Here is a 27553-nt window from a genome sequence, read left to right on the forward strand (position 1 = left end):
ATTATAGACTATTACAAACTCCATGAGCTTGAATTGTAGATGATTAAAAGGTGAATTATAAGCTTGGATAGTAGATTAATATATTAATATTACTGTAAATAGTGGATTTTTACATGGAAACAAAGAGAATGTTTAGCATATATTTACTTTAGTATGGGAGGTACCAGGCGTTGCCCGGGTCAGACAGTCTTATATCTATCCATTTACCTATTTATCCATCTGTCTACTCGCCCATCTATCTAACTATCCAACTATGTCTATCTGTCCATCTTTTAATATCTACCTATCCTTCCCCACTTCGTCTTTCTCCTCGTCCCCTGTCTCTCAGAAAATGATTAAAAAGCACTGAAACAAATGTGTGGGTCTTAGAAATTATATTATGAAATTCAAAACTCTACGTTAATCACATGCCGTATTTCACATTGGACTTTTGCATCCATGACTCCATAAACTCGGCGTGGGGAGGCTCTTTATTATTTCTAACAGTTGTTAAAGTATTTAACTTAGGTCTACCCTGACCAGCCTAAGTTAAATGTTCGTCCCCATTACCGTGTGCTGGTGGCCCATTACCTTGTGTTTGTTCTGGAAATGGGCGCTCCCGCGGCGTGTGTGTAAAGCGTGACATCTTGTGTGTGTTTAGCGTGACATCTTGTGTGTGTTTAGCGTGACATCTTGTGTGTGTTTGTGTCCAGGTTCTGGAGAGCGACCACGCGAGACTGGAAGACTCTGCACACAGACTGGAGGAGCTTCACCAGAGCGCTATCACTGTGCAGAAAGCTGTCCAGCCGGTGCAGACAATCTTCCTATGCAACACGCAGAAGAAGGTTGCAGAGTTCCAGGAGTCGGTGAAGCGTTTCTATCACAAGTTCGAAACCCAGGGTCCTGGTGCTGTCGGGGATAATTTGGAGAAGGGTGTTGAACTTTTGAGGGTATGTTGTGTGTTGTGTGATGTGGGTATGTTGTATGTAGTGTGATGTAGGTATGTTGTATGGAGTGTGGCTTTGAGTATGCTGTGTGTAGTTTAGTGAAAATATGGTATAACCATTGAGATATGGGTGTGTCAGCCATTTTGAGCATTTAAATAATTTGGCAGTACTAGGCCAGCTGTGATATCAGGTTTGGGGAATCAAAAGTATGTACAACTTTAAAGAATAAGCAACATACTACTGATATACCCATTATGCGTGACCATCCAATTACTGTACAGGCTCAGCGATGTTTTAACCCAACTAACCGAGCTAAAAATTAAACTGAGCATTGAACAGATAACAATGTATTTTTTTTCTGAGCTTTGAGAGAATAAAACCCGACACTGGGATGTGGCGAACCCATTGATCACCACTTTATAACACACGGAATTGGACTGGAACCTCTCATTTCTAGTTCCTTCAAGGACTTAATCAGCCCCGGACTGGGGCTTGCACCTGCCAAGTCCCCAGAAAGGAAGACCAGGCTCAAATACACGATGAAAACAACAACAATATGATATATTACACACATGCAGGCGAGGAGTCACAGTAACGTGGCTAAAGTATGTTGACCAGACCACACACTAGAAGGTGAAGGAACGACGACGTTTCGGTCCAGCCTGGACTCTTCTCAAGTCGATTGTATTTGAGAATGGTCCAGGACGGACCGAAACGTCGTCGTCCCTTCACCTTCTAGTGTGTGGTCTGGTCAATATTACACACATAAATCACAATTGCGTGATGCATCAAATGAACAAATCCACAAGGGCCGTGATGAGTCACTTAATCGCTGACAGTCTATTAAGGCGCGTCTGGGATCCTCTCGGACGCAGGTTCGAACCCTCATCACGGCTCTTGTGGATTTGTTCGATATGATATATCAATGAGAAGGTATTGAGGTGGTACATTATAAGTTCGAACGCGCGTCCCTGGACTTCCCAAGCACACGTAGATAAATTAACCTGCTATACAATGTTAAAAGAAGGGTAAATCTACCGTCTAAGTTTTGTGTGTGACTATAAAAGGTAGAATGGAACTATAAGGAGAAAGCATCAAAACATCACGATTATATAGACTTGAAATCCGATTATCTGCATTAACTGATACGTAAATAATGCTTCAGTTTACTTGTGAATATAATGGTCAGTTTTCTTGTTAGCGTGTAACAGTACTTGGGTGTTTATTGACAATGTCCTTTATGGGTGACCTTGTTGTGTGACACAGGAGTACTCTGACGAGGTGTCAGCGCTGGTGAAGCTGCGTCAGGCGCTTGACGAGGAGGAGGATGTGTTTAACCTGGCGGCGACACAGTACCCAGGACTAGACGAGGCCATCCACGTCTTGGGTCACCTCAAGGAGGTCTACGGTGTTTACCAGCAGTTAAGAGTGAGTGATTTTGCTCAACAGGATCACGAATGTTTGTTTCTTTCAAATAATATGTTGGAAACTTTCTCAATTTAGTTAAATGCAGCAATATTATTATGCTTGCGATTTAGTGGACGATAAATTATATTTTTTGTTAAGTATAATTTACAGCATAAGTTGTCCACGTTTTTAAATATATTGACAAATGAAATACATTGAAATTGACCTATTTTATGCGTGTATTTGAGTTTTCCTTAAATATTATTTGTTCATGTGAAGACTTGGAATCAAATTTAAATCAATAATTTGTCTTAATACTCCAAATTCTGTGAAACTATATCGTTTTAGAGCTTGGAGATGACATGGCGAACAATGAGGTGGACCACAGCCAAACTGGATGACCTGAAGGGTCAAGTTGAGGGCGTACTGACCGCTCTCCACCAACACGCGCGTGCAAGGGACACCCAGGTTGGGAGGTCGCTGCAGCAGCGATTAGAAGATCATATCAACAGTTTGGAAGTGACGGCCGTGTTGAGGCAGCCAGCGGTCCAAACTCGGCACTGGCAGCACCTCATTGCTGTTACTGGTGAGTTGTGAGATCATTAGATTCTTTCAAGCGTTGAGTTTGGGCGATGTAAATAGGAGCTGCCTCGTATGGGCCAACAGACCTTCTGTATTTTCTTAATTCTTATGTTGTTTTTGACAGGAAGTGAGAGCAAATGGGCATCAGCCTGCGGCATGGGCAGCGTGAGTGTGTGGGATGTGCTGGAACTCCGCCTCTCTCGCCATCCGCTGCTCGTATCCACCACTCTGGCCACCGCCCTGCGTGAGAGTCTTGTCAACAATCAACTCAAAGAAATAACCAATGTAAGATTGTAGCCAGCATATTGTTCCTTAAAGTCATTGAGTAACAGAAAACTGTTCCCTAAAGTCATTGAGTAACAGAAAACTGTTCCCTAAAGTCATTGAGTAACAGAAAACTGTTCCCTAAAGTCATTGAGTAACAGAAAACTGTTCCCTAAAGTCATTGAGTAACAGAAAACTGTTCCCTAAAGTCATTGAGTAACAGAAAACTGTTCCCTAAAGTCATTGAGTAACAGAAAACTGTTCCCTAAAGTCATTGAGTAACTCGAGTTCTCAACATTTTGAAACATGACTGTTTATGTAATTCTAAAGTTAACAAGTAATTGAAGGTTAATACAAATTGTTAATATGACGAGTTAGGTTTTCTCTCTCTTACATAAGTTTATAAACACTTAAAAGTAACGGAAACTGCAGAAGATCATCTTGCCATACGAGGCAGCATCACTTTATATTCACCCAAAATAATTCACATACATGTCTATATCTTTCAGTTCTGGCAGCGAGCGAGGTTGTGTGTGAAAACTACTTGTGTTGTGTGGAGAGTTGAAGGTCTGGATGAGCTCCTCTCTCACCTTCACCATCATAACCTTGCTCTCAGAGCCCTCAGAAGCACGCGGTTAGTCTCTCTAGGGGGTACACAGTGTTGTCATATACAGCTGGAGGTCAGTACTCTCGTGGATTTAAATCCCACTATTATTTCCTCGTGGTTTAGGGGTTGGGCTTGAGGCCCATCAACCTCTGGAGGGTTATGAAGTCCTCTATAATAACTTGCTGAATAACCATTGAGTAATTTCATCCTGAACGTAGTCCAGGACTAAAATAAACTCTGTATATTCACCGAGAAGTGGGATACACCTTCCCTGCTCTTAGATGTTGGTACTAGGTTTAAGATCTATTAACTTTGGAAGGTAATTAATACCACACATGAGCTTACTGACCAGGCAGCAACAATATATCAGCCCTAAACATAGTCCAGGGCTTCAGTTAAACTCTGTGTGGATACACCAAGAAGCGAGGTTCATCTTCAAGTATACATATCCCTGTGCACTTAGAGAATTATTTATATTTTATGTAACTGCAGCAGTGAGGAGCCCCAGGCTAGTGTGTACGAAGATGTGACAATGATGTAGTAAAGCTTATTACACTCGGCTAATTATAGATAGTAAGGGTCACATTTAACTATGCACAGTGAGTGACCTCGAGCTTCAATCTGCCATTGTTTTTCCCTCACCTCATTAGATAAGTAAATATTTAAACAGTATTTTGTATTATAACTTTATATATAATACTTAAAATAATGTGTATGATGAAATGTTAGCCTTGCTTCTAGAGTGGGACGGGCAGTACTTCACAATAAAATGAAATTTGACCTGTTGCTTTGAGCTCCATGATGAGTTGCCCTGAGCCCCACGACTGATGATTTGAGCCCCAATATAGGTTGCTTTGAACTCCTCTATGAGTTCATTTAATGTCTACGGTGAGTTAATTAGAGCTCCTCCATCAAGGAGTTTCTTTGGCCTCGACAGCGTGAAGAGATATCAAAGCTACACTTCTTGTATGGCAGATACTGCCGTCCATTTGAGCCCGAAGCAAGCAGACTGGCGAAGAGCTTAGTGATGGTGGAGGACCTGCTGGAGGCGTGGCAGGACGCCCAGGAAGAGGTCTCTCTCCTCCTCTCTCATACCGTCAGTCTTTTGACGGAAGCCAACCCAGACTTCAGAGCGAAGCATAGACAGGTGAGGGGACTCCAGCCTTCAGGGCGAGGTTTACATCGGTTAAAGAAACCTGTTTCAGTTATTTAGGCTTGATTACTAAAACATTACAATAATATGAATAAAGACAGATAACGAGGACTGTGGTATAATTAGTGTAAGTTATAGTAACAGGGAAAATAAATATAAAATAGTTAACCACCAAAAGGAAGATAATTTTTTTTCATGATTATAGGCTAATAACTAAACAACTAGTTAGACTCACTATAATAACAGTAATTTAAATGTGCTAGCTTGCTATGCATATTGTGGGTCTACATCCTCATTCCTGTTATGATTGGCAATTACATAGATTAACTGAATTACAGAGTTGACAACATTTACTGACTTACACGGTATCGCCGTAGACGAAATGCATCTAATAGTGTTGACCAGACCACACACTACAAGGTGAAGGGACGACGACGTTTCGGTCCGTCCTGGACCATTCTCAAGTCGATTCATTCTCACAATCGACTTGAGAATGGTCCAGGACGGACCGAAACGTCATCGTCCCTTCACCTTCTAGTGTGTGGTCTGGTCAACATACTTTAGCCACGTTATTGTGACTCATCGCCCGCATCTAATAGTGTCACTACTGTCTTCCGCTAACTCAGCTGTTGGAGAGGACAGAGAGGCGAGCATTTGTCCTCGAGCTTGCTGGGAACAAGAGCTACGTTCAGGAGATCGTCGCATTAAAACTGTCGGCTCAGTCGCTGGTGACGAAGGCGGGTTCCCTCCTGGTGCGTCCTCGTCGTCAGTGTCCGAGACTCCACCTCCTGACGGATCGAGAACTCATGTCTCTGGTGGCTGAGCCCACTCCTGAGGTGGCGAATTCCTTCGTTCATAAGGTGAGCTGAGAAACTGGAAGTTGGTTCGTCAGTGTGCTTGACTAGATGTACTCGTCTTCGTCAGTGTACTCAGCTAGAGGTACTCACCTTCGTCAGTGTACTCAGATAAAGATACTTTGTCAGTGTACTCAGCTAGATGTGCTTACAGCCTCGCTCGAACGAGGAACCCAATGTTAGGTCCGACAGGCGATCATTCTTTGTTTAATGCAATACGTCGGTTGTCACATTTATCTTATAACTCTGTATATTTCCTCTACCTGAAGGCCACTCTGACCATCTGAGTGATTACTTGGAAGTACATGAACAGGAAGCGCTTGTTTACTTTGAAAACAAGTACTATATTCTAGTTCTATATACACTGTTTGGCCAGTACTCTGGTGCCATGGACGCTTTTTCTAAATTCTCTTTAAATCTTACATATAGTCATCATATACCTGTTTTTACAGTCTTTAAAGGTAAACCTTCGCGGATTCTTTAATCTTTCATCATAGTTTACATTTCTTTGATCTGGATTTGTTTTTTTATGTTTCTGTAGACTTTTTATATTCTTAAGGGTTGGACAAGTGGTACATAAGGTTTCGATTTTCTCCATCTGTTCACTTGAAGGTGGTCGTTCACTTTGTAAGTGTGGTGTAAGACTTATGGGTCAGCTTTGGCATGTTTCTCTAGTGATTCCCTTGTCATCTAAGTGTGTGTATTAACAACGGTTAACTGGTTATGTTAAGTGGTCTCTGTATTACTTAAATATTCTTTTTATATTTTTATAGTTGAAAAATAAGAAGACTCAAATATAACTATTTATTGAAAAGAAATTATTGGTTTAAAGTTTTTAATACATTGGACAGTTAAGCCATACCATTGTTTATAACACCGAGATAAATAGCTGTCAATAAAATATTTATGAATACATCTTAATGCGAGGAATATCAAGGAATGTTTGACATTAATTTCATAACCTCAATAGGGAACATAATGCATATACACCAATACAAATACATTCCGAATTACCGTTTGTTTTTCCATCAGATTTTCAACAATATCTCGTCAATAAAATCGTGTAACGGGTCAGTGACGGGGCTCGTAAGTATGGAAGGGGAGCAGCTGGCTCTGTCCTCGCCTGTACAGCTTGACGGGGCCGGTGTGGCCATTGGCGTGGCTATGCAGGACCTCCTCGATGGTACGCACTCTGCCGTCAAGTCTGCAGTACGCAGAGCCATTGAAGAATTAGGGATGCAAGGGCGCTTAACGTAAGATTTGATTTATATAATGAAAATATTGAATATGAATTAACAGACTTACATAAATGAAACTTTGGCGTATGGTGGCGTTGCAATGATAAGTTCAAGAGTATGGGATAATACGAGCAAGTATATATTAATACTCGTTCCGTTATCGGCAGGCGGCCGCTACTGCAGGAAGTTCAAGTGGTTGGAGTAACTATAGCTTGGAGAGTGTGGTGGGCGGCCTGTGTCAACCTGGCTCTCCACACCCATACTAAAGTGGGTTCAAATTTAATAATTATTTTATGCCATGCTTGTAGTAGTGTCACGTAACAACCACATTTACAAACATAACATTCACACATTCCCACCACACTAACAGATGTATCACATTTCATCTTACTCCCAGACAATATTCCCACATTCCACTACATTCACAAATATAATTTCCACATTCCCTCACACTCACAGACATACATCACCAACATTTGATAGAATTACTCGCAAGAAATTAAATGTTAATACCTGTGCATATTAATGTTTGTGCCTGTTCAGGAAAGTTACACCAATAATCAGAGTTAAAACATTATTCTGTATTTTTACAAATTTAATAAAAAAAACACAAATGGGTGTACATTTACAATTCGTTTAGTTTACAAATAAAATAATAAACAATCAAGTACATTATTTATTAATAACACAAAAAAAGTCAAAATAGTTTATAGGCCATCCACCAATAATGATAGTAATATCCACTATTTGGTTAAATGTATAAAAGTGAACTGGTGGACCCCCAAAAGTTCACCTTTTGTGTTACTGAATTAGTCCAAATGGCAATTTAAAAACGTGGACAGTAACTGAAGAACTTAATCAAACTTTCCCAAGCATTCCTAATTAAGCCTAACATCGGACAAAATATGCGCTACACTAGGCCTAGCAGTATTTAAATTTTAGCGTTTTGACTTATTAATACACCTGAGAAGTGTTAGATTGCAACAATCCATTTTTTACGTTCGATCAACTAGCTGCAATTAATACTATCATTTTAAGAGGAAGGGTTGAATAGGAGCATAACACGGAATCATTTTATTTATAAATTGTTTAATAAAAAAAGTTCATTTCGTATTGATGTTCTGCTTCGAGTCATTAAAAATCATATGATTTGAGCAGCTTTACAACCATTCTTGTGATCTCATTACATGTTGAACTCTGCCACATCACCAGGGAGCTCGACAAGCCTTACGTCAACAGCTACTGAAAATAAATGAAGACATTTCTTTCCTGCTGGGGGTGATGGGGAGAGGCCAACGTCAAGAGGATGAGGAGGAAGCAGAATATCAGGTGAGGCAAAATACCTGCAGGAATTTGTCTATTATCAAAAAGCATTGATAAGAAATAGTCGACCTTCCGGCCTTTGGGGACGTTGGGTGGCGGCTCCTCCGGTCAGGGGTTCGAGGCTGTACTGCTTACAGAAGCCAATCTGATGTGTTGCTTACAGGAGCCAATCTGATGTGTTGCTTACAGGAGCCAATCTGCTGTGTTGCTTACAGGAGCCAATCTGCTGTGTTGCTTACAGGAGCCAATCTGCTGTGTTGCTTACAGGAGCCAATCTGATGTGTTGCTTACAGAAGCCAATCTGATGTGTTGCTTACAGGAGCCAATCTGATGTGTTGCTTACAGGAGGCAATCTGCTGTGTTGCTTACAGGAGCCAATCTGCTATATTACAGGAGCCAATGTTGCCTCTGAGCTCTGGGCGGACCCCCTCTGGACGGTCTCGTCGGACGGCTCGTAGGACCTCAGTGGTTCCAATTCCAGCTTCCAGGTGCCTCCCTCTTCTCATGGCTCTCATTCACGCTAGAGATGTCACCTCAAGACTCGTCAGACATAAGTAAACATCAGTTTTTTTGCCAGATTTTCCTGTACCGAAGGGTTTTTCATAACCTTGGTAATCAGTTTGACATACGTATCTGGTATACTTGGCAAATTGACCCAGCAACATACCTGACATGTTCATTCACCACAGTCACACGACATTCTTATCCGGTATATCATATGGTATACTCAACTAGCATACTCACTTGGTATATTCACTTAGCATATTCGCCAAACCATTGCAAATGTTTATTATAATGCTCTTCCATTAAAAAAAAAAATTGTATAATATAAGAAATGTTTTGCTATGTTGCTTGATGTTACAGTAATATTTTTTTTGTCTTTTCAGTGCAAACAATGTAGACAACTTCACCTGGATCTCTGTTCCCAGATACTTGTGGCACTCCCAGAGTGCCAGACTGGAGCTTTGTGTGGCCTATCGTCAGTATCTTGTAGCTTAGTACTTCCCTAAGTCTTGTTCATGGGCTTGTATTTCCTGTATGATAGTTTTGGATAGGCACTTGTGGATAATTACTGTGTTAAAGTGTTTATAACTATAGTCTTGTGTGTTGTAGTGCTTGTAACTATACTGTGTTATAGTGCTTGTGACTATAGTTTATTGTGGTACTATTTATATCTTTTTTCCGATTAATTGACCACATATTAATGTTTGGTGTCCATCGACGTGCGGACTCTTTGGGATAAAGAAGCAAATCTATTCATAAATTCCAAACGCAGTTAAGGATTAAAGTGAACTTTGTGTTGCATGTATACCCCGAGTGTCTTGCATATGCGGTTACTGTTTGTTAATCATGTGAGGTCGTAAATGAGGTCATAAGCAGCCACAGACCAGGTAATCACCAGGGAAGGCTGGTCACAGACCAGACTGCAGGAGAAGAACCCCAAATCATCAACAGATAAACATGTAATATTTAAATACTTGTATATTTAAAATATCTTGGGAAGATTCTGTATGTGATCTACCTTTCTAGCAAACTAGTCAAACTAGTCAAACTAGTCTTGAAAGAAAGCTAGCCAATTACTAACTATATTTCTACCTCTACAGGTGCTATAGAGTACGGTTATGAGTATAGTGGGTGTGGCCAGGAGGACTATGTTATAACCCCCACTACTGAGCGGTCACTGGTCGCTCTCTTCACGGCTATAGCCGCTCACACGCCGCCGCTGCTAATTGGTTAGTAAATGGAATAGTTATAAAAATGTATGAAAAATAGTTAATCTGTTTATAACTTCATTTATGTTACCAATTTATACTTTTATGTGCTAATTTTAATTCTTTCGGATAAGTTTCCGTCTTGTATTGGCAAACATTTATGTTCATGGTTTAATCTGTGGCTCTTTTTAACGTTAAATATGCCAGTAAACACACATTATGCAGTTTGATCTCTTAAATAATTTAAAGAGCTTCACCTTCAAACTATATCAGAAAGAGTTTTATATATATATGTGTGTGCGTGTGTGTGTGTGTTTGTGTGTGTGTGTGTGTGTGTGTGTGTGTGTGTGTGTGTGTGTGTGTGTGTGTGTGTGTGTGTGTGTGTGTGTGTGTGTGTGTCAAGAACGACACGTGATTAAACTGGAGTGTTTCTGGGTTGGTGTTTGTGTTGTGGTGTGGCAGCGAGGACTGGAGGTGGGAGGCAGAGCTTGGTACAGGCCGCAGCGTTCCTGGCCGGGAGGTTCACCACAGCTTTCACTCTCTCTGCTCTCACTCCAACAACCACACTAACTTCACTGTTGGCAGGTTAGTGTTCACGCCCCACCAGCACCTCTAACTCATATTACGGGCTCACCATAGCCCGTGCTACATGGACATTTCGTTCTGAGTAGCTAAATCTAAAACAACAACACCTCTAACTTCACTGCTGGCAGGTTAATGTTCACGTCCCGCCAGCACCTCTAACTTCACTGCTGCTAGATTAGTAAAGGAGAGATAAGCCTTTAAATTTTATATATTTGTTATTTTAACTTTAGAATTTGTTTTCATTTCAAATTATTATTTCTAATATTAATTTCCTCGATACATTAGCCTTGAATTACTATTCATTGAAATCTTTTAAAAAAGTAGAGAGATGGGCAAGTTCAATGTGTATTTTGCTTGCACAAACTTTTTTGTGTATTTTAAGGAAAATCAGAGTTTAGATGTACATAAAATGATTGCCTTTTAAGTTGTTTTTAGATTTTATTTACGCATCTAGTATATGTAGGCCTAACAATGATAAGTATTTGATTTTTCGTTCGCCAGGTTCGTTGATCGGTGGTTGGTGGTTGTTGCTTCGTGAGGTGAGCCTTGCCACGCCCGCCATCTTGGCGTCTCTGGCCTCAACTCTCCTCAACATTCATCGCGCCCACACCTACACGCCTTCCTCACCTGTCATCCAGGTATGTTGGGCTCCAACTATGTTTTCGTGAGTGATAACTTATGCTGAATGTATTGTGTATCTTTTGTAACTCTTATTGCAATGTCTTAGGCCAAATAAGAATACTTAAAACTCATGCATACGTGACTATATAAGAGAGTGAGAGAGATACTGGGAGATACAGAGAGATTTAGAGATATAATAAGTAGCATAATTTTTCTATTTGTTACTTCCTCTGAACGTTACTAGTTTCGGTGACCAAAATCGGCATCCAAATCTGTTTTTAACCTCTATCTTGTGGTGTCGACTCTGAGTTGTTTCACCTATTAATGCATACCTTTTTGTTTACACCAGATAAATGGGCAAGAGGTGCGCTTGCACGGTGCCGCAGGTGTCCTCCTCTCAACTGAAGCACCCGAGAATTCACCCAGAGTGCCTCTTGGAGCACTGGAAGCGTCGCCTGGAGTGCCTTACCCAAGGTCCCTTCCCGGCTCCCTGGAAGCACTGAGCAGACCGGTCTGGATATCAGCTCCGCCGGCTCGCGCCCTGGTTTTCGCCTGGCTCCAGGCTTATGGTGTGCCCAAGGCGCAGGTGTGTAATGCTCGGCTTCGTTATTACGTCTCGTGGCTTGTCTTCTTCTGTATGCTTCGTGCTTTAATACTTTGTTTTTAGCTGGCCTTGTTACATTTAAGGTTAAATATATTATCGTGTACACAAATAAGCATGTGCTAAAATGTAAATATTTGCAACACACACATACACACACATACACACACACACACACACACACACACACACACACACACACACACACACACACACACACACACACACACACACACACACTCACACAGCCACAGCCTCGTAGCCTGGTGGATAGCGCGCAGGACTCGTAATTCTGTGGCGCGGGTTCGATTCCCGCACGAGGCAGAAACAAATGGGCAAAGTTTCTTTCACCCTAAGTGCCCCTGTTACCTAGCAGTAAATAGGTACCTGGGAGTTAGTCAGCTGTCACGGGCTGCTTCCTGGGGTGTGTGTGTGTGGTGTGGGGAAAAAAAAAAGAAAAAAAAAGTAGTTAGTAAACAGTTGATTGACAGTTGAGAGGCGGGCCGAAAGAGCAAAGCTCAACCCCCGCAAAAACACAACTAGTAAACACACAGGACCTCAAGCTATGCTATGCGTAAGTATTCACCAGCGAAATGAAATCTACTGGCAAAATGAAACGATAGTGACTACTTACGCATAAGAGAATCACGTGTTTTTTGTGATTATATATATATATACGTGTTTTTTGTGATATATATATATATATATATATATATATATATATATATATATATATATATATATATATATATATATATATATATATATATATATATATCACACAACGCATGAGAGGGAATTTTTGGGTCCCCTCCATTGCAGTTTCCATATTCCTTTGTCCTACCACTCTCCTTTTTTGCATTTGTTTTGCTTTATTATATATTAAAGGTTATAAGATGTACATCGGTGAATACAGTGAATAGTTAAAAGTTGTGGAGTGAATTTATTTAAAAGTTTCCAGATAGTTTATAGTTTTTCGAAGTACCAAATTTCGATATTTTTCTCGTGAACAAGTTTGCTCAGAAATTTCTCATTGTCACCAACACCTTTATGAGCCTTTGCCAATTCCTTTACAGCAGTTGAGTGTTTGTCCACATCATCTCTCAAGCTTCCCGAACACTCGTGTCATTGTTCCTTTTCTTTCTGAAGTGTTTAAAGAGCATCTCAAGCTACTAACCACAATCTATTAACCTAACATATTAGCTGCCTCTAACCTTAACTGAGGAGTATTTCTTGTAAAGATAGCAATGGTTCTTTCCTCTTTCTTGCCCAACCACTTGGGCTAGACGGTTGAGCGACAGTCTCACTTCATTCAGGTCCGCGTTCAATCCTCGACCGTCCAAGTGGTTGGGCACCATTCCTTCCCTCCCCGACCCATCCCAAATCCTTATCCTGACCCCTTCACAGTGCTGTATAGTCGTAATGGCTTGGTGCTTTTCCCCCTGACAATTCCCTTTCCTCCTTAAAAGTGTGATTTTAAGCTGTTAATGATTACTTATTTCATATGAGTATGCGAGGCCTTCGAAGAAGTTATTTGTCACGTATTGGGCTGACTGAGACAAGTGAGATCAACGCTACGTGTCTTGCCTCTCAGGACGTCTGTGAGGCCATTGACGAAGTTTCCCGTCAAGTGTTGGGCTCGCTGAGGCAGGAGACAACGACTCGTGGTCTGCGACTCCAGCTGCGACTGATGCGAGAGGTCATGCGGGTGATGGAGGCCACACACTACTCGAGCTCCGCTGTTGAAGCTGCCGTGGGCGCCTTCAGGTAAGCCCATGTCTTCTTTCCAGAATTAAAAAGCCTTTTCAAAGTGCGAAAAAAGAAGTCAAGAAGGCAAATGAAGAACCTGATAATATAATTAGGAGCCTAGATACTAAAGTACAAACCAACAATATATACTTTTAAACTAGATATTGATGCACAAATATTTCGGTAAACGAAAGTAATTGTCTTCACAAACCTACATGTGTAAGGAAGAATTAGGTCGGCGAACTTTTTCCTAAATACTTGTAGGGATCCTTAATACTTGAAGGGATCTGTAATACTTGGAAGGGATATGAGGACAGACTGAGATGGAGAATATGGAGACGGAGTGAAGGAACGATGTTCAACCACGTGGACTATCGGGGATTGAACGCAGACCCTGCAAGAAACGAGAAATTATTAACATCAACTTATTTATAGGAACGTACTGTCTCCACGCCTTCCCCAAGAATGTGCGTTGGCAGTCTCCAGCGTGCTGGACCTCCTTCATCCTCCACACACACCGTCTCCTCCAGTGACTACCCTGACTGTTGTTGTAGCTGTGATGCATCTACATAATGCATGCGTGCTAAGTATCAGCTTTGTACCTACTCTATATCTGTGTACCTGCTATGAACTAGCTATGTACCCGCTGTGTGCATGAGTGTATTGCTATACAAGTATGTACATGCTCTGTGCATGAATTTCTCATATAAATTATTTTATCTGCTGTTTTTGTGCGAATAAAGACAAAGTAAGCAGAAAAGCATGACAATTAGAGAGTATGAGCAGCCCAAGCAAACAATCTTAAACAATATGTAGTTTGTGTAAGTGTAACACTTTATGTAAATTATACACAAGATGAATCATTCAATCAAATGTCCCATTTTAGAAGTGATTTAGGGCGGCATCATTAAATTAAAGATGTTATATTTCATTATCATGAAATATATACTGATATAATTTTGTTTTAGATCATGCTAAGGTTAAGTCTTTTACACTTTCTCCAAGACGCCGGACCGTGGTGAAGGCAGCGCTGGAGACCGCGAGCCAGAGACGTTGTTACGGAAAATGGGACTTAGAGTCCATCCACAACAGGTTCGAAATAGACATTTTTAGGTGTGAAACTTGTATTGTATCGTATACGTTGAAATGGCGACGCACGTACAATTGATGTTATCCAAAATGTTATCCATTAAATCAATTTCAAGAAAAAATATTTAATGTTGCCCAGGATGCGCCTGGTATAATTTTTTCAGGCACAATAGAAAAGTGACCAATGAATACATTTTCAGATAAAAGCCATTGGAGCTGTAGCCAAGGCTCTGGCTGACTGGCGCTGTGTTGTCTTAGTTGGACCGCCTCGTTCAGGCAAGACCACTATCATCACCACGGCCATACAGGTGTTCGAGCGTGACCACGGTCTGCGTCTCTCCCTGGCGCAGAGGTCCTCTAGGAGTCAAGGCCCCGACCAGGGATCAACGCATCGCTCACAAATCAGCACCACTGACAGAGGCACGGCTTCAACTGACGACATGGATGGCACTGACATTGATATACTCACGTCCACCAGGCACCTTGTCAACCAACAACTCTATACGTTAAGGCCTCATGTAAATATGATGATTTTCATCTTGTTTTTTTCGATTTAATAGTGATTTTATACTAATAAGATTCGCCCACCAAAAACAATAATGCACAGCTAGATATTTTGTAAAGTAATTCTTGTAATTATTACTAAAATTAATGTTGTTTTTGGTGTCTGGTCATGGATGCAGAGCTATAGTCAGAGCAGGTTGTTGGGCACTGCAAGTGAAGATGGTCTCCTGCCGCGCCTCCTGCAGCAGTTGGCCGTCGGCTCCACACACAGGTCAAGACAGTTTAGTTCCAATACCTTTCATCTACATTTGCTTCATATCATGCACATCAATTTGTTCTATTCCTCTCCATCCATTAGTCCTCATGAAAATGCATATTCAATTACAGTTTCGTGGTTTTTGAAGGAAAAGAAGCAAGCCAGTGTTTGCTCCGTCTCCAAGACCTCCCTGGCACCCTGTTGCTCGACTCCCTCACTGCTCTCCCATCCAACTCAAATCTCACATTTGTTGTAGAGGTTCGTTTATGCATTGTTGTAACACAACAGTCCGCTCAAATGTTTCTATAACACAAAATGGCTCGTATGTGTCAAAAGTACGTTAGACTTTCCAGTATATCTCAATAGAATGTTAGTCCTTGTTATGAAGAGACAGTTAGCCTTTTCAGAATATCTCAAAATAAAGTTTTCTCTTGTATAATAAACGTGTATATTTACTGTTTTGTCCTTATTACTGTTATTACTGGTGTTTACGTTCTGTTGTGGACTTACTGTTTGCACCTGGCAGGCATGTGGCCTGGAGGAGGTGCCCTCGTGGGTATTGGGGCGGGCCGGCGTGGTCCAGGTCGACCCCGACACCTTGTCTCCAGCAGCACTCTTACCCAAGCCGGATCTCGTCCCCCCGACGCCCACCAGCGACCGCCAAAGTAGCAGCCGGGCCTCCGTCACCCCCAGGAGCGTCCTGAGTAGCACACCTGCTACACCTGTGGTGCCTGAGCAGCGTCAGGAGCCACCTGCACCTGTGGAGGTCATGCACTGGCTCACATATCGACTGCTGCAACCTGTGTTGCAACTTCTCGGCGAGAGCTCTTGTTGCTCACAGCACTTCGCTGCGGTGGATATTGTGAGTTATTGAGAGTTCATTTTGTTCTAAATATAAATTTATCCGGATTAAATTATGCAAATATTTGGGTAAGGAGCTAAACTTAATTGTTTCCATGAAAGCGGGTGAGAAATTAATTCAGTATATCGGTATAGTTCAGTATCTCTTCCGTTCAGTTAGTGGGGGTTCATAAATAAAGAATATCGGCATCAGTAATGTATAAGAATAAGTATCGTTTAGGAATACTGAGAAAATTCTTTTCTAAAGTGTATTATTGATGAGTGTTGATAGAGCGGTGCTAGGATGAGCCTCTGCTGCTCTTTTGATTGTTTAATACTTCTTCCTCTATGTTGATCAGACCACACACTAGAAGGTGAAGGGACGACCACGTTTCGGTCCGTCCTGGACCATTCTCAAGTCGATTGTGAGAACCATTCTCACAATCGACTTGAGAATGGTCCAGGACGGACCGAAACGTCGTCGTCCCTTCACCTTCTAGTGTGTGGTCTGGTCAACATACTTCAGCCACGTTATTGTGACTCATCGCCTGCTTCTTCCTCTACTGGCGATAGATGGAGCAGATAGACAACTTATCTTTGAGTGAGAGCGACGGTATGAGCGTGCATCATGTAGCAGCAAGAGTGCAAGCGGTGATACAGGTCACCAGGTCAATTGTTGACCCGTCACTCTTGCCGGAATTGCAAGAAACTCTCACCTGTGCTCTTGATAACGCGGTTGCTGATAAAGTTCTCGAGGTTCCACTACAAGAAGGTAATACAATACTCTGTAGTCCAGCCCAAGGATTCATCATACATTTACTGCGGAGTCAGTTACGAAACCTGTACATCTTTCCTTAATCATGGTTGCTTGTTTACATTTATTAAACAGTAAGCTTAGGAACTTCACAACCGAAGGTTATTGTTATAAAGAACCTCGTAGTGCTTCGGAGCTCATTAATAACTGTTTATTAAAGAGCTCCAATTTGTATTTACATTTAATAACCAGTTATCAAATGCAAATAAAGCTGTTATGATTGTTGAAAGATGTACAGGTTTTGTAAGGGGTTGCATAACTGCTTGACGAATCATGTCCTTGGGGCGGCCGCAATTGCCATCATTATATCTGTAGATAAAACATTGAATCTACTGCTAATGGCTCTCTTTTTTTTTGTTTAATTTTCGTCATTTATATTTTTCGCGCACTGTGTTAAGTGCTGGAGAGTTTGGGAGGCTGCAGCGGTCCTGTGTACGAGCAGCTGTGGGACGCTGACTGCAGCTGCTGGCGCCCCTGGCACACGGCGCCACCAGCCAGGGACGACGACGACCCTCCCTCAGACACACGTCAACTGGGGCTTCCCTTCATTCCTTCAGGCGAGACCCGAAGGTTGAGTTGGGTACTCCAGAATATGGTTACAGTAAGTTGGTATAACTAGCATTTTCAACAAAATTTCTTAAATGTATTAATTAAGATACGTTGTGAACTGACGTGAAATACGTCACATTAAGTCGAACTTGAGTATCATGGTGTGCCGCCAGGGAGAGAGCTAGCAGATTTAGGACGCCCTCATAGCCAGAATAAACTATTATACTTGCATAATTTGGCAAGTTGAAACAAAAGAATCCTTGTATATTCTCGCGAGAAGATCCGAGTTCAAATTAATAAAATAATTTAAATAAAATACTAAAAAATATTGAAAAAATTAAATAATATTAAAATAAAAAACTCTTCATTTTGATTTTTCTAAGTAGATTCCAAAAGCGAAGATAGTATATACACTGATAAGGCAGTTAGTAGTTTGTATACTACTTGTATATTCGTGTATATTCGTATATATTCGTATATATTTCGTTGCCCAAAACGCTATGCGTACTAGTGGCTTTAGGTATTGTATGTACTACCTCTATCTTTAAATCTAACAGAATGTTTGTACTGTAACGCTGCAACTATGCATGTACTGTTCCTAAATAAATTATTATTATTATTATTATTATTATATATAAGTAAAATATACATTTTTCATATTTGTACTGTATAATTACGTGTATGCGATATGGTTAGTCCCCTCACAAGAAGAGTGGAGCTGTCTAGTAAACTTGTACAAATTTCAGAATATGTAATATAAATAATAGACCCTTCACCAAACCACACACTAGAAAGAGAAGGGACGACGACGTTTCAGTCCGTCCAGGACCATTCTCAAGTCGATTGTGAGAGGATTGTGAGGTCCAGGACTGACCGAAACGTCGTCGTCCCTTCACTTTCTAGTGTGAGGTTTGGTCAACATATTTCAGCCACGTTATTGTGACTCCTCGTCTGCAATAATAGACTCTTTTTAAGATTTGGTTTAGCATGAGACATGAATGAGTGTTGCAGCAGGCAGGGCGGCCGCTGGTGGTGGTGGGACCGGCGGCTTCCGGCAAGACAACAACTGCCCTGGCGACCTTGAGGGCTCTCAAGAGCTGGGTATGTCGCTCATTACTTCACAATACCTGTTTTGTTTTTCTGTGTGAATAACGGTTGCTTGTATTCTTTCATTGCGTTATTTATCTGCCTGTTATTTGTACTCGATTCTTGTTTGTATCAAATGAAATGCGTTGTAAGGGTTATTTTTTTTGTTTTTTACAATCTGTTGGCATTGGTGGTGTTCATAGCTTCTTGTTTGTCTTTTTTTCCCGCCCCCCATTTACGTTATTTGCCAACTGTTTATTTCCTGTTTCATTACGTTATTTGCTGTTTCATATCCTGGTACTGGATATGATAGCTCGCTCACTCACTCGTATCCCCTCAGGTTACAGTTACAGTGAACGTAACCTCGTCGACGTCAACAGAGGAGCTGGAGGAGGCGGTATTGAGCTACGTCTCGCGGGCCGCCTACGACACCCTCACCCCCTCCACCCCCACCATCCTCTGCTTCGATGACATTGGCAATTTATCCGTGAGTTTGGAACTAAAACTTGTATGTATATTAAGGTCTGACTCGTGTTTATCCTTCAAGGGTTTTATATTCCGTACTGTCTCCTAGCTAAATAAGTCTAAATGTAGAAATGATTGGTTAAAGTCTGCTCTATCAATGTGTTTCATTGTGCCAAATTCATGTTAAAAACATTTCCTTTAAGGGAATAAATGTTATTTTCAAGTTAATTCTTAATTATAATTTCAATTTCGCTGCTGAACTTTCACTATTTATCAAAGCTCGTCTAAGTACATGTTTAAGGCAGCGTTTCTAATTTCCTTCTTTAGTTTCAAATTATTTTTATTTCGCGACTAAAAATAATATATTTAATCATTTGCAAATATAGTTCCTAAACTTTTTCGTAAATAATTGTTTTTCTGTAATATTCAACAAAATAATATTTTGTAGTATTGTGCATTTGTTGTGTATTATTAATGTTTTTTTTATGTGTTAAAGCAACTGTTGTATTTTTCCACCTTTTATATATTGTATGATTTCTATTGTTTGCACAGTTTATGAATAATTATTATCCAGCTGTTGTCATATAGATATACAGAAAGTACTTTTGTTTCGCCTAAATTGATATTCATAATTTTTTTGGATTATATTTGAAGCCACTGACGTGAAGAGATCTATAATATAAAAACCAGAGGTTCAAGCAGACCATATGACCAAGAGTTCTAGGAATACTTGTGTTTAACATACGAAACAACACAGAGTATGACTTATTTATTGTGTGTGTGTGTTGGTCCCGCCTCTCAACTCTCATTCCACTGGTGTACAGATTCCTGAGCCTACTGGGCTCTATAATATCTACATTTGAAACTGTGTATGGAGTTTGCCTCCACCACATCACTGCTTAATGCATTCCATCTGTTAACTACTCTAACACTGAACGTTTTTCTCTAACGTTTCTGTGGCTCATTTGGGTACTTAGTTTCCACCTGTGTCCCCTCGTTCGCGTACCACCCGTGTTAAACAGTTTATCTACCCTGTCAATTCATCTGAGAATTTTGTAGGTAGTGATCATGCCTCTCGGAGATCTTCTGTCTTCCAGCCACGCATGTGTGTGTGTGTGATAACATTCACGAATGGATTGTCAAAAATGGCTATAATTTATTTTCTTTTAGGTGAATTCCGCAGCCTGGAGTTACTTGGAGGGTTTGGCTCGACACAAAGGTCTGTACGAGACGGAAGAACGAGTGCGCTGGATGCGCCTCTGTAATATTTGTAAGTATTACAGTAATACTTGTAAGATACTGCTGTATTTTGTTTCGTATTTCTTGAATCAACAACAACAAAAATAAAGATTTCAGGTGTAACTTAAAAGATTCCTTCATCTACTTCTTGAATGACTTTTTGTGGTGCTAAAAAGGTATTTTCAGTCACGCCTTCGTCTTTTCCGGAACCAGTATTGAATTTTATATTTGATTCAGTCATCATTTGTTATATATATCAATGTGACTTGCTGGAAATATCTGCGAACATAATGAAATATATTTGTATAATGCTATGAAAGAGGGCAGCAAGTCCAGCTGGAATGGGGAACCATAGCCTCGGAGAAAAGGATGGAGAAAGCATTAGAAGATATATTTTAGGTCCCCACCAATGCAGATTTAATGTTCATTTGCTTTAATACCGTATTTTGTTGATTGGGGAGAGGAGCGCGTTTTTATATATATATATTTTTGTATATATATGTTTGCATTTTCGTATATATTTTGACTCTTATATATATTTATATATATAATGGTGTTATGGTATTAAGTGGTGTTCATTTCTCCGTGACCAACAGACATAGTGTGTGTGTGCACTCGAGAGGATAATAAAATAGCAGCTCTAGAGGGCTCTTATAACTTCAGTGGCTGGTGTGTGTACAACATGGGCACTGATGACGCCACGTGTGTGACTGCGTTGTCATCTGCGATTATGCCCATTGTACCCTTACAAAGTCACATCCACACTGCATTGATGAACATCACAGTGCTTCTGGCAGAGGTGAGTTTAGTGTCTGTGTCACCGCTGGCGTCTGTATCTCTCTCTGAGTCGCCTTAAGTGCTCATTAATGTCTTGCTTCTACACATGTCAAACATCCCACTGAAACATTGTACAATACAGTGTAGAGTTACAAAACAATATTACCACTGAGATTTAACTACAAGTAGATGTTAAACTCATTGGACATAATCGTACTCAAGTCAACATGCGAGTCATGAACACTCGTCCGCATCCTAAGACTCAATTAATCAACACTTAGTAGCCCAGCCAGAGGTCCAGGGTCCGAACATTTCTACAATTAATAATAATTTATTATTTAAATCTTAAACATTTATCTATTGTTTTTCAATATGTATTTTATCACATTTATATATTACTTTTCAAAATACATTGTATCACATTTATAGCTCTTAAGAATTTACAATTTTCGTTAAGAATTCAAAGATTTTTGTTGACAGAGGGTGAGTACTTTGGTTAAGTGTGAGGAGGAGCCATTTGCCCCGGCCAACAAGGTCATCATCATATGGAAGACGGTAGCGAGCGTGAGAGCTGCCTTCGTTTCACTTTCCCTATCCTCACCTTCATCATCTTCAGGAGTGTTCATCTTCAACACATGGCTTCATGCTCTCAACTCGCAAGTTCTCTTCACAGTCATCTCCAACAAGGTACATTCCTTCATTGTAAGAGAATAAGACTTGTTAGTGTGGCTGTGAATATTAATGAGGTGCTGAGTGAGTAGCTGCACATTGGCTGATGAGAGGAATATGGACCGACAGACAGGAGTTATCAGGAGAAATAGCTTAGCTAGTATGACTATATAGCACTTGAAAGGGATATGAGGACAAAATAAGACCAGAGATATAAGGACATTACTACTTTATTACATTACTGCACATAACACAATATATAATTTAAATAGTCAGAATATTATAATCATACTTTCCATTATTAATCAACATTTCTTCACATCTGTGGCAGTTACAAGGACGAGTTTGGCACGAAATACAGAAGGGTGTCATTGAAGGGTGTAACGGAATAGTTAATGTACCAGAGGTGGCACCTGTGCCAGTCTGGCCTCCAGGGCTCAGTGCCAGTGCCTCAGAGCCCGACGACACTCTGCCCAAGTACTGTACTGATATTGAAGCGGCTCGAGAGATCACAAAGGTTAGTTTCATGTTTTGTGTTCGTTCAGGTCCTCTGGATCAAGTGATTGTTGCTGAATTAAAGCTGTTTATACTATAAAATGCCCTCATATAGAGGTACGTGATTATTATTATAGGTGTTGATGGCACGAGGTGTGAGGGAGCCGGTGTGTGGGCACCGGGGCGTCGCCGTCGGGGTCGCTCTAGTGGTCGATGCTGTACACGCAGTGATCCGAAACCGTCGAGCCCCCTTCCTGCTCGTCTTGGGTCCATCGTCGAGAGATAAGGATATAATAGTCTCCATGGCAGCCGCTTATCTTGGTAATTAGCGACCTGAGCTCGTAATAATGAGCTAGTTGCTGTCTCGGGCAGTAACCGAGATGAGGGGTCAGCCACATGCTCTCTACATACATTCGAAGCTTTATTTTCAGTTTGCTTTTTATATGTTGGTATTTCTTTACTTATAATCCTTATTGCGTTTTACATATTTGCTTTAAAGTTTAAAAAAAAATCGTTCGCTAAAACCTAATTCGCAATAATGAGTGTCTCTTAATCTAAACGTTCTTTTCACATATTTTTGTAAACACAAAACCTTATTATAGATCTATGAATGAGTGATTTCAAGCACTTTATATACAGCAATCATTTATACCTAAACAATACTTTCTCATGCATTAGGTTTAAGAGAAATCACAGGGAATACCGAGATGGAGATGCTAGAATTACTGAGAAGAGAAAAAGGAGGAGACGTAGATTCACCATCTTCACAGCATCTTACCATGGTCCACGTTCCTGCCACCTTTCTCAATTTTCCAGGTGAAGCCAAGTTATACACGAGAGATTTGGAAAGAATCCTTGGTTTACTGACCTTATTTTTGTTTAGGTTCTAGAAGTTCCCGCTGTCTATAATTTATTTTTTGAAAACGTGTTAGGAAATGAAATCATGGAATGTATCTTGCCATTTGCATATTGACTGTGTTTACTGTTTGGAATAACTGTGCATAGTCCAGATGTTATCAAAATACTTCAATGATATTTCAAAAACAGAGGTGTACACAATTTAGAATCGTCTCATATATGTTTCCGTTGGTGAAGCGTTATATATGAAGCGTACGGTACAGTTTTCATAAGCCGTTGGATGTTACTGATAACAGGCATTTTTATTCACAGATGTACTCAAAGCTGTTCTCAAAGTAGCATCAGAAGATGAGGAGCCCACGTGGTAAGTTGATTCAACCGCCTTAAAGCACATTTTTTATATCATTGTGTTTAATGCATGCTTAATGCCCAAGAAAAATATGCGTAATTTATATATTCAAATATAACTTGCGTACATTTTTACACACACACACACACACACACACACACTACATATATATATATATATATATATATATATATATATATATATATATATATATATATATATATATATTAATATATGTATATTTATAATATATTATATATTAATATATATAATATAGGGATACCACTTCTGGTGATTGTAGTAAAAAATAAATCACATTGTATAAATTAATCAAAAACATGGAGTGGAAGGAGAAGAAAATACTCAAGTGTCTAGAAAGAATCCACAAAATCTTCTTTGAATACCCTTTATTCTCTTCTTCGAGACCATGAATCCCTACAATTGTACCAGAGGTGATACTCCAACTATAAAAAATATTATATCTTACAAGTATCATAAAATACTGTGAAGGTTGTGTGTGGTGACTGGGAGTGAAGGAGACGTGAGGCCACTGAGCAGAGAGCTGAGGGCACCAGGGCGTCACGGCAGAGTCCTGTGTCTGCCCAAGCACCACGTCGATCTCCACGAAGCCTTCGTCAATGAACTCGTAAAACAGGTGACCCAAAATTTTCCCCAGGGTTAGATATACATGAATATATATATATATATATCTATATATATATATATATATATATATATATATATATATATATATATATATATATATATATACATATTTATATATATATATATATATATATATATATATATATATATATATATATATATATATATATATATATATATATATACATATTTATATATATATATATATATATATATATATATATATATATATATATATACATATTTATATATATATATATATATATATATATATATATATATATATATATATACATATTTATATATATATATATATATATATATATATATATATATATATACATATTTATATATATATATATATATATATATATATATATATATATATATATATATATATATATATATATATATATATATATACTTGTTGTACCATAGTTTCTTATTGTTGGTATGTTTAGCTTAATGTGCTTTCTGTCCTCTCACAGGGTAGATTTAGTTCATGGTTATTAGATAGTTGCATTAACAGTAGATGGCCAGACGATCAGATATTGTCTAATGCTTCTTAGGACTTACGACTAATAATTAGATTAGTTTGTTTATACTAGGCACTCGTCGAGGCAGTTAAATGTGTCTGTAATTATTATTCCTCTATGATTTGTATAGCGATGATTTAACGTTGATTATTGCTTTATGTGACGTCTATAATTACAATCCCTCGTCTGCAGAACGCGTTTCTGAAAGAAGAGGATCGTGGTAACCCGGGGGAGATGGCGAACTTTATGGCATGGGTCCATGAAGCATACAGTACTGACGGGACATTAACCGCTACCAAGGTACCAGAAGCTCTCAAGAGCTCCTCACTCGTCAAGCAGCTGCCGTCTGTGTCAGCTCTGGCGAAGTGTGTTGCCACTCTCGCCAACCTTCTACAGCACAAGGAAGCAGCTCGTACGCTCCAAAGTGAGTCGGTTTTTCCTGAAGGTTAATTTTAAAATTGCAAACTAATATTAAAATAGTTGGCAATTTTAAATTAGTTCTCTCCGAGGCACAAACCAGGTTTTTTACACAATTCCTCCATGCACCCGATGGAGGATTTTGTTCATATGGTGCATCACGCTATTGTGATTTCTGTGTGTAATGAAGTAAGGGCGAAGAGGTAGAACAGCTTATTGACAGAGCCCGGGGTGCATGGGGTAATTGTGTAAAAAACCTGGTTTGTGCCTCGGAGAGACTGCAGGATCCGTGGTAGGTCAAGTTGATTTACCGGTTGCAATTCTTATCCATATCGTAGCTCAGTCGATTAAGGCGCGTCTGGGATCCTCTCGAACGTAGGTTCGAATCCCTGTTACGGCCCTTGTGGATTTGCTCATTTATATATATATATATATATATATATATATATATATATATATATATATATATATATATATATATATATATATATATATATATATATATATATATATCAAATATTATATATGTGTGTGTGTGCACAAAAATATGTATGTGTACACCTATATTTGTTATGTTACATATCTCGGAACAAATATATAAAAGCATATATATTCTGAGATGGGGGTTTGCTTTGGAAAATCTTAAGACTAATACGAATATAGTGAGGAACACAAAGGTATTTCCTGGCAAACGTGTCCTGAAGACAAGTCACATTTCGCCAGGTCTGTAAACACTGTCCTCTCTCTCTCTCCCGTCAACCTTTCACTGAGTGACTCCACTCTTCTCACTTCTCACTTAAAGGTTTCACCTTAATCAGAGTAGAATAAATAGAATTAGTATTAGAAGCTGTATTCGTAATGACTTATTAAGTCATTGCAATAATGGCCTGGATTAAACAGGTGTTCATCATTCTAAATTAACCCTGGTGTTGGGCTTATCAATCTCGGGAGGGTTTATTAAGTCCTAGACACAAGTACTTACAAACCAACTATTCTGTTCTCGTATTGGCATCCTTGGTGATATTTAGCGCCCTCTGATTATCCCGCGCAATTGATGGTGCTACATAGCCTTCCCGGTTTGGTGCCTTCTTTTTGATAATTACTTACTAACCAACTAGTAAGCACTATTTAGTTCCCGGTATAGTTCAGTAACTAAAGTACACTCTGTGTATGTAAACCGTGAAATCGGGTACACCTCTCGGTGTACATATCCCCTTGGTGTACAGTACCAATGTTGGCCAACTAACTTGTCTGCTGTTGGCCTATCAGTGACTTTCACAGGGAAAGGTACACCACTCACTTTACCCCCCCGCTCCTCAGTGTACATACATTGAGAGTTTACTTTATTTCTGAGATATGCTTAGGACCAAAGTATACTTACTAGCTGGTCAATAATCTCTTGGAACCTGCATTATCGAGCACTTGAATATCCCCTTTAAAGCTCCGTATATCCCTTTCTCCGAGGCTATGGGTCCCCTTTACAACCAGAAGTGATACCCCTCTCTCTCTCCTTTTATTTATATAATATCAGCATCATACTCAGATATCACTTTCATCATACTGAATCATCATTTCCTCCCTTGAACTCAGTCGCTCTCCATCATATTTTAAAAGCTTTCTAGCTTCTGTGAATTTAAAGACAAATCATGATTTAAGGAGAAAGTAATGTTGTGGTGTTTTCCTTGCAGCTGAGTGACCTGGAGACCGTCTTGGGTCGCGTGGAGGTCCTGGAGACTCACACTGGAGGCCTCCGTGGTAAACACGACGCCCTGGAGGCCGGCCTCTTCGCAAGTGGCCTCAAGTATAGCTCAGATAAAAGAGACCCTCAAGAAGAGTATGTTGAAATTACTGTTCTGAGTTCCATTCATGTAAAAAATTACATATATAATAAAAATAATATATAACAATAGAACATGCAAAGCTTTGCATGAGTAATTACTCCCTAAGCCAGAATATAATGCATCATGACTTACTGGTTTAAATCCTTTCTCACTGTGGTAGGAGAAGCTGATATAGTGACCGAGGAGAGAGGCGTGAGTGAGATAGAAAAGGCAGCAACGGTGGTAGAGCGGGCCCAAGACGAGCTGAGTACCGAGGTGACGGAGTATGTGCAGGAGACTAAGGAACCTCTCGCTCACATCACCCAAGAGGTCGCCCACCTTGACATCCACCGCATCCGCAAGCTGCTGTAAGATGCTCTGGTTGGGAGAGAGAGAGAGAGAGAGAGAGCGAAAGGCAGTCAGCATAACTTTTGTGAGCCTGCGTATTATATCCATAGGTACAATATATATATACATACACTGGCATCATAAGAGTAGATAC

At 39.9% G+C, this 27553-nt stretch overlaps 1 protein-coding gene across 1 annotated transcript in view; it reads left to right on the top strand.

Annotated features, from left to right (window-relative positions):
- The first annotated feature begins 698 nt into the window (after nt 1-698).
- The window catches only part of LOC123770899 (dynein axonemal heavy chain 10), a 64366-nt gene continuing 37511 nt past the window's right edge, over nt 699-27553 (top strand). Inside the window, 39 exon segments of the mRNA XM_069305986.1 lie at nt 699-929; nt 2193-2354; nt 2682-2919; nt 3040-3200; nt 3689-3813; nt 4762-4933; nt 5566-5799; nt 6826-7046; nt 7199-7298; nt 8244-8360; nt 8748-8908; nt 9242-9333; nt 9959-10087; nt 10529-10651; nt 11153-11289; nt 11622-11858; nt 13468-13640; nt 14058-14151; nt 14628-14714; nt 14912-15229; nt 15395-15486; nt 15603-15729; nt 15998-16333; nt 16885-17083; nt 17524-17726; nt 18689-18775; nt 19101-19247; nt 20396-20495; nt 21061-21263; nt 21722-21928; nt 22242-22427; nt 22543-22726; nt 23084-23221; nt 23576-23627; nt 24123-24267; nt 25007-25246; nt 26920-27015; nt 27017-27065; nt 27233-27419. Of these exon segments, the coding sequence (XP_069162087.1) occupies nt 2691-2919; nt 3040-3200; nt 3689-3813; nt 4762-4933; nt 5566-5799; nt 6826-7046; nt 7199-7298; nt 8244-8360; nt 8748-8908; nt 9242-9333; nt 9959-10087; nt 10529-10651; nt 11153-11289; nt 11622-11858; nt 13468-13640; nt 14058-14151; nt 14628-14714; nt 14912-15229; nt 15395-15486; nt 15603-15729; nt 15998-16333; nt 16885-17083; nt 17524-17726; nt 18689-18775; nt 19101-19247; nt 20396-20495; nt 21061-21263; nt 21722-21928; nt 22242-22427; nt 22543-22726; nt 23084-23221; nt 23576-23627; nt 24123-24267; nt 25007-25246; nt 26920-27015; nt 27017-27065; nt 27233-27419 (5888 nt within the window). The 5' untranslated portion in view covers nt 699-929; nt 2193-2354; nt 2682-2690.

The sequence above is a fragment of the Procambarus clarkii genome, chromosome 56, assembly GCF_040958095.1.
Source record: "Procambarus clarkii isolate CNS0578487 chromosome 56, FALCON_Pclarkii_2.0, whole genome shotgun sequence".
Classification (NCBI taxonomy): domain Eukaryota; kingdom Metazoa; phylum Arthropoda; class Malacostraca; order Decapoda; family Cambaridae; genus Procambarus; species Procambarus clarkii.